This window comes from Hipposideros armiger, unplaced genomic scaffold (genome assembly GCF_001890085.2).
Source record: "Hipposideros armiger isolate ML-2016 unplaced genomic scaffold, ASM189008v1 scaffold_1240, whole genome shotgun sequence".
Lineage (NCBI taxonomy): Eukaryota > Metazoa > Chordata > Mammalia > Chiroptera > Hipposideridae > Hipposideros > Hipposideros armiger.
Genome location: NW_017732590.1, coordinates 50761 through 58738, shown reverse-complemented (window position 1 = coordinate 58738; position 7978 = coordinate 50761). Strand labels below are relative to the sequence as shown.

Sequence of the window (7978 nt, the reverse complement as noted above, 5' to 3'; positions counted from 1 at the left end):
GGAGTTTAAGCAGTATTGTATAAACTCTTGGTTGTACGGGCCTTCCTATGTAGTGTGAGAGGAAGACCTAAATGACCTCTAAAATGACCCGTCCATCTAAAGACTTCGATCAGTGTTAGAGTTCCTTTAAAACCCTGTGCAAGCTCCCCCATCTGAAAATTTTCTCTGACAGTCACAGCCCACAGTGACTGGTCCCTTCTCCAAGCCCGTCCCTCTTCCGCTCTTCACCCTCATACTTAACTTTGTGTATGTGTCTCTCTCCCCAAGACTATCTCCTTTGAGGGTAAAGAACAGAGTTTGGCACATGGTAGGCATGTGTTTCGATTAGTAATATGGTTTCTCCTTGGGTTAGTGTCTCCTGTGTTTCTCTTGGAAGTAGACTAAGCCGTTTGAAGCCAGGGATTGTGGTTTGTATTCCCCTGCAGCACCCAGTAGGTGGTTGATAAATATTGCTGTAAGTCGGGCAGAACCAAAAGTGGACCTTGACCCAAGAGATGTGAACAAAGGGATGAATGTAAAGATGAAAGGAGCAAATGTCAAGGAATACCACTGTTTTGTATAAAAGTGTAGACAAAACACTTTTATTTACGTGCAGTGAGATAATGCTCACCAAGTTTTCCCACGGGCAACCTGGACATACTAAAATCAGTTAAAACTAAATCATTGTGAAAGAGAAACTACAAATAGTAAAGGTGTTGAACATGAGTTTCAGTTAAAAATGATGTAACCATATAAACATTAACAGAAAGCTTTGGTATCAACATAGTCTATAGAAAGGGGGTTAGTCAGCACTCGGCTGTTAGTCACAGTGTGCAGATGAACAGTCCTGAAACGCGGAGCTCTTATGGAGATCCTGGAGGTCACACGCGCGAAAGGGCACATCCAGTCACAGCGGCTCCCAGAGCATCTGTGTGTCCATCTGTGTTGTGGGGTGATTTGGACTTCGGCTGCTCGAAGTCCGTGCGACGATGTCATTCAGCGTTTCCCGCTTTCTCCGCGCCCGCCGTCCTTGCCCGTCTCCGCGCAGGCGCTCGAACCGTGCGAACGCCGCCGATGGGGTCGACAGAGGAGCACGGTTTTGGGGTTGTGTCGTGGCACCCTCTACTTCCCTCCGGGTCCCCGCCCCCCACTCCTCGCATAGTAATATGAGGTTTTCATTTGCCAAAGGACGCAAGCAAGGTTTCTGCAGCACCCAGTAATTTACAGCCAAACACACGAGACACAAAGGCCGGCGCGTCTCCGCGGGGCGCGGCCACGACCGCCTTCCCTACCTGCCCGCCAGGTGCGCCCCGCCCCGCCCGACTCCGCGCCCGGCAGTCAGAGACCTCGCCCAGGAAGCGCCGCCCAAGCAGGGTGCGCTCACCTGCGGAAGGCGCGCGGTCGGGCTCCTTTCGCGACTGTCCCCCGCCAATCGGAGGCGCCTCGGGCTGGGAGAGGCGCCCCCGGCCGCCCGCGGAGAGCGGGGGGCGGAGCCGCACCTGCGGCGGCGAGTCACTCAGCGGAGCGGCGGCTGGCTCCTCCAATCGGGGCGCGCGGGGCCGGGCGCCGGCCAGTCAGGCGCGGGGGGCGGGCCGCTGCGCTCGCCCGGCCGCCCGAGCTCCGACCGCCGGCCGCGCGCGAAGCTGGGTCTGGCCCGGGGCTGCGGGGCCGCTGTCGCGTCGGGATCCCGGTCGTCATGGGGACGAAGGCGCGAGTCGGGGGGAGGCCGTCGCTCCTCTTCACGGCGGTGGTGCTGTGTAAGTTCCCCGAGCTCGGGGAGGGANGGAGGACGTTGCTTCACTGGCCCAAGTTGGCACCATCATTGCGCTCTTCCCGGGCGAGGCAGATCAGTCGCTGGTTTCTGGACGGCCGCTCACAGTGGCTGCTGGCCGCTCATGCTGGCTGCTGGCTACACACGGTAGCCCATGGCAACCCACTGCCACAGGGGCTGCAGCCTATGTCGTTGACTCACGGCAGCCCAGCTCCAGGTTGAGCTGTTGTTCAGCATCTTAGCTGTGGAGGGCAGTGTCACTGTCCCTCATATGTGGGATCCGAACCGGGGCCTCTGGCATCCCAAGCCTGCTCTTAACCAACATGCCGCTTGGCCAGCCCTGGTTCATAATCTTGATGGGCGGTTCCAACCCATTCCCTTCCCCTTTCCGCATAGCTGGCTGTTTCAGCAGGTGAGGCTTAAGAGCCAGTGTCCCAGCTCTGCGACCTCCCTGTCCTCTGCCTTCCTTTCCAAACTACAGCACCATCCCTGGCCTCCCTGAGGTCTGTGCTCCGCATGCAGTTCTGCACCTGTGTCATCGTAGCCCCCACAGGACATTTTTGCTGTTTCTCTCTCGCAGTCGATTATGAGCTCCACAAAGGCAGGAACTGGCCTGCATGTCCAGTGCCTCAAACACGAGTTCTCAAGAGCTGTTTGTTGAGCCTGACGAGCCTCTCAAATTCCAGAATCTTCTAATTTCAGCCTTTCTGAAACATCACTGCCTGAGCAATCAAAATAACATTGTTATCAGCGTTGATCATTTCCCCACAGGTCCTTGTTGCCTAGATATTCAAGCACATGCCTGGGCCTGCCTACCGCGTAACCTGTGGCCTGGACCCGGGTCATCCTGCCTTTCCAAACTTATCTCGTGTCCCCAGTAGACCCCACTCCTCCCTGACCCTGGCTTTGACTCACCTTTGCACCATTTGGGAAGCTTTGGATCTGTTATGAAGCACTCTGAATTCCACAAGAATTAGAAGAATGTATTTGGCAGGGCACTTGCTGCCCTCATCCAGAGGGCTTTTAAAGTGAAGGAGAAGTGAGAAAAATAACCAGATAGATGATAAAACTGAATTCCATGAAGGACACAGGCAACCGGAGAGCAGTGAGCCCGGCTGGCACACACCTGTATGTCACTTGAATGGCTCCGCTCCTCAGGCTGAGCTCTTTAAGGGGAGGGCCTGTTCACTAATGTTCGGCCAACAGGTAAACCAGAACCCACACATAGGAGGTACTCAACAGATGTTGAATTTTTACTCAGGTGTTGAGTAATTCCCAGGGAGGAAAATGCCAAGGAAGAAAGTTGGGAATGACACTCAAGAATGGTAGTGTGATGTGTAAAATGGGAAGGCTGTGAATCACAGTTCTGAGCTCCAGCTCTGACTCGGTGCTACTTGGTGGTCACTGCAAGTCACTATTTTAAACTATTCCAACTCTCACTTATCTGTCAAGTGGGAGTTAAAAGACTTATCTCTTTAGATTGGTGTAAAAATTTACTGGGATAACATATGTAAAGTACATGCCATATAAAATGTGGATTTGGAGAAGTACATATGAGTAGAAATAATAAACACAAGAAGGTAAATAAAATAGCATAGTTTTTTTTTTTAAAGATTTTATTAGGGAATTGGGGGAGGAGAACAGCGTTGGGGAATCGGGGGAAGGGAAACAGACAAATTGCTGTCCTGTTGTTCTTCAGTCTAGTTGTGGAGGATGTCGCCTCACTGGTCCATGTTGGTATCATCATTGCAAAATAGCATAGATATTTTGAAACATGATGGAAGGGAGCTTGTGACAGGCAGTGTAAAAGTATGTCATATTAAAAAAATATTTAATAGAAGAGTCAGTCATAAGCGTGAAGCTTGATGAATTTTTACCAAGTGGACCTATTTAACCACTACTGGTCAGAAAACACGCTGTACGACTTGAACCATTTTAAATTGTTTGAGAGTTGGGCCGGCCGAGTGGCGCATTGGTTAAGAGCTGGCTTGGGATGCCAGCTCTGAGCAGCAGGGCCCTGGTTCGGATCCCACCGTACGGGGGCCAGTGACACCGCCCTCTACAGCTAAGATGGTGAACAACAGCTCAACCTGGAGCTGGGCTGCCATGAGTTGCTGGCGATGGCATAGGCTGCAGTGGGTTGCCATGGACTACCGTGTGTAGCCAGCAGCCAGCATGAGCGGCTGGCAGCCAGTGTGAGCTGCCAAGAGCTGTCGTGAGTGGCCGTCCAGAGGCCGGTGACCGATCTGCCTCACCCGGGAAGAGCGCAATGATAATACCAACATGGGCCAGTGAAGCAACGTCCTCCACAACTGGACTGAAGAACAAAACGACAGCAACTTGTCTATTCCCCTTCCCCTGATTCCCCATCGCTGTTCCCCTCCCCCAATTCCCCAATAAAATATTTTTTTAAAAATTGTTTGAGAGTTGCTTTATGGTCAAGTGTATAGTCAATTTTTGTAAGTGTTCTATGAACACTTGAAAAGAGGGTGTATTCTGCAGTCTTGGAGTACAATGTTCTAAATATGTCAATTAGGTCCCGTTTATTATGTTGTTCAAATCTATTATCTCTTTACAATTTTTCTGTCTGCCTATTCTATCAGCTGCTTACAAAGGTATGTTTAAATCTATCGGTATGATTTGGATTTTTCTATTTCTCCTTTTAGTTCTGTCATTTTTATTATTTTTTTTATTTATTTTTTTTAGCTGAGCCATCCTGCTACCTGTTGGCAGCTCAGCAGCTGCTCAGCTCGGGCTGGACTCGAACCGCTGTTGCTCAGAGCTCAAACTCTTGAGCGAGCTCTTAACCAACTGAGCCACTCGGCCAGCCCAGTTCTGTCATTTTTATTTTATGTATTTGGAGACAATGCTGTCAGACTGTATAAACTTAGAACTGTTATGCTTCCTCCTAAGTGGATCCTCTTCCCATTATATCCCTCTTTATCTCTGGTGAGGCTTCCTACCTGAAAGCCTGTTTTGTCTGCCCTCAGTACAACAACACCAGCTTCATTTTGGTTTGTGTTTACATGGGAGTAATAGACCATATCTTCTGGAATTCATATGAAGCAAAGAAGAAAAACTAAGGACAGTTACACAATAAGTGGGATATAGGAACGCAGATGTTTTAAATTTAAAGAAAATATAGGTTAAGCTCATGGCCAGAGATTCTAAAGAGAATGAGGTAAGGAAGTTGAGGGTCCTCCAAAACTAGACTTGTTAGTATTTCCCAGCAGGAAACCCTTCCAAATCATTCATTCATCCTACTAGTATTCTCTCTCTCTCTCTCTTTTTTTTTTTTTTTTTAAGCTGAGCCATCCTGCCACCGGTTGGCAGCTCAGCGGCTGCTCAGCTCGGGCCGGGAATTGAACCACTGTTGCTCAGAGCTCAAACTCTTGAGCAAGCTCTTAACCAACTGAACCATTTGGTGGACCCTTCTACTAGTATTCTCATTCCTAATCCTATTCCTCAATCAAGTCCTCCAATTAACTGACCTTACCAGAATTTTGTTATTTATTATTTTTCTCCTAATTTGATACTAGATTCTATGATGGTTCATCATGATCATCATTCCTTTGCATAACTTGGAATAAACTTACCAGGGAAGATCAAGACTATATGATGAAAATGTTAAAACACAATGAAAAGACCATAAAAAAAGACTTACACAAAAGAAAAGACGTAAAACATTTGTGGGTAGGAAGACTCAACTTCATAAATATATCAGTTACTTGAAATTAAGAATAGCTAAAAAAAGAAAACAAACAAAAACCACCAAAGAACTAAGAAAAGCTAGAAAATGGACATCGATGAGGGGAGCAAGATTTACCATTTATTAAAATATATAATAAATCGTTAGTGATGAAAACAAATGTATGTGGATAAATAGGTTCTATATCCCATACCATATACCAAAATAAATTTCAAATGGATCAAACATTTAAAAGTGGAAACCATCGGGTCGGCCGAGTGGCACAATGGTTAAGAACTGGCTTGGGACGCCAGAGGGCCCCGGTTCGGATCCCACATATGAGGGCCAGTGACACTGCCCTCTACAGCTAAGATGCTGAACAACAGCTCAACCTGGAGCTGGGCTGCTGTGAGTCGCCAGCGACGGCGTAGGCTGCAGCCCCTGTGGCAGTGGGTTGCCATGGGCTACCGTATGTAGCCAGCAGCCAGCGTGAGCGGCCAGCAGCCGCAGTGAGCGGCCGTCCAGAAGCCGGCGACTGATGTGCCTCGCCCGGGAAGCGCGCAATGATGGTGCCAACTTGGGCCAGTGAAGCAACGTCCTCCACAACTAGACTGAAGAACAAAACGACAGCAATTTGTCTGTTCCCCTTCCCCCAATTCCCCAGCACTGTTCCCTTCCCCCCAATACCCCAATAAAAAAAAAATTAAAAAAAAAAGTGGAAACCATCAATAAGAATCCTTTCATGCTGTATTGCATATTTGAAAGTTGCTAAGAGAGTAGATCTTAAAAGCCCTCATCCCAAGAAAAAATAATTTGTAACTACGTATGGTAACAGATGTTAACTAGACTTACTATGGTTATCATTTTGCAGTGTATAGAAATATCAAATCGTTATGTTCTCCACCTGAAACTAACAGAATGCTATATATCAATTACACCTTAATTTAAAAAAATTAAAAACACAAAAGAATCCTTTTATTATTAAAGTGGGAAAGATATTTCTATTCAGACCCATGTGACAGGCCTCTCTTTAAATTCATGTCCAAAGTATCTGTTAGGCATGTACCACTGTTCACTTCACGCACCCTTCCCTAATGCGTTCTGTTTGTCTGCACTTCTCCCCACTCCAGATCTCCTAACGTCCATTTCCTCTGCATTCTTAGCTAATGACTATACCTCAGACTCCACTGAGAACAGAAGAAATCAGACTGGATTTCCACCATCTTCCTACTGACAAAATGTACCAACTGTACCATATACTTGACTCTTGTTACGGTGCATGGTCGTCTCTGCTCCCTTGTAACTCTCAGTATGAGCTCTGGACCCCATCCCTGTCCTCGGGAACGTGGTACTGCAACTCCTCCCCTCTGCATACAGCGTTAACTTTTTCCTCTCTACTGGTTCATTGCCATTTGCATACAAGCATTTCCACATAAACAAAATCCCTACTCCGTCTTCATCCAACTACTGCTCCTTTTCTCTGCTGCCCTTCTCAGCAGAATCTCGAATGAACTGTATACTCCCAGCCTTTATCTCCTCAGTTTACTCGCTCTCCTTAGCCTGCTACATACAGGTTTCATTGCCCACCCCACTATTCCACTGAGACTTTTCAGGTGACCATGTGACACAGGTAGGTGACTCTGGGGAGGGGAGTGCCTTTGCCCTAGGTGCCTCTCTTCAGTGGAGGCAGCTCCTAAAGAGGCCAGCACCCGGGGAATAAACCCGTCCTTCCTGAAGGGGGGTCTGAGTAGTACATCACAGCATCCACATGCACAAAACCCTACGTTCCAAACAGGATGTCAAGTCAGGGCGAAGGGGAAATTGAATATCACAGTCAGATGAAGACAGGATGAAGTCAGGAGTTAGTTAATTTGCAAATTTGGATTTAGTCTTCCTCGAGACCAAACTAAATGACCAGTGGGATCGGTTGTAAAATTCAAGGTATCCATAAGACACATACATGGTAGAGGCGCAACGTGTCTCAACAGGAGGGAAAAGCTGGGAGTATTAGAGTGACACCTGGGGTATCAGTGCGCCATGGCAGCTGGAACAGGTTACTTTAGGACTGTTTTCAACTCCATCCTTGTTCAGTATCTTTACAACGTATTGGATGTGTCACAGAGAGCATGCTTATGAAACTTGCATGTAACACAAATTCAGGCACAACTGCTAATATATTGGATGACAGAATCAAGTTTTATGTTTAATAATCTCAGAATTTTCTACTTTGCAGACAAACTCACCATTCTGAATTTTATAAAATCTGCTCTTTTTTAAAAAAAGACTACAGAAAAATGGGGATGACAATGAAATTAAAAATTTTTATATTTGTTTTTATTTAATTGGGGATTTGGGGGAGAGGAACAGACAAGTTGCTGTCCTTTTGTTCTTCAGTCTAGTTGTGGAGGACGTTGCTTCACTGGCCCATGTTGGTATTATTGCGCTTTTCCTGGGTGAGGCAGATCAGTCAGGACGGCAGCTCTTGGCAGCTCACATCGGCTGCCAGCTGCTCACACTGGCTGCCGGCCACACATGGCAGC

The 7978-nt window shown here is 47.6% G+C and overlaps 1 protein-coding gene across 1 annotated transcript in view; it reads left to right on the top strand.

Moving 5' to 3' along the window:
* The first annotated feature begins 1572 nt into the window (after positions 1–1572).
* The window catches only part of F11R (F11 receptor), a 28908-nt gene continuing 22502 nt past the window's right edge, over positions 1573–7978 (top strand). Inside the window, exon 1 of the mRNA XM_019633125.1 lies at positions 1573–1736. Coding sequence (XP_019488670.1) covers positions 1676–1736 — 61 coding nt within the window. The 5' untranslated portion in view covers positions 1573–1675. The remainder of the gene's footprint in view (positions 1737–7978) is intronic.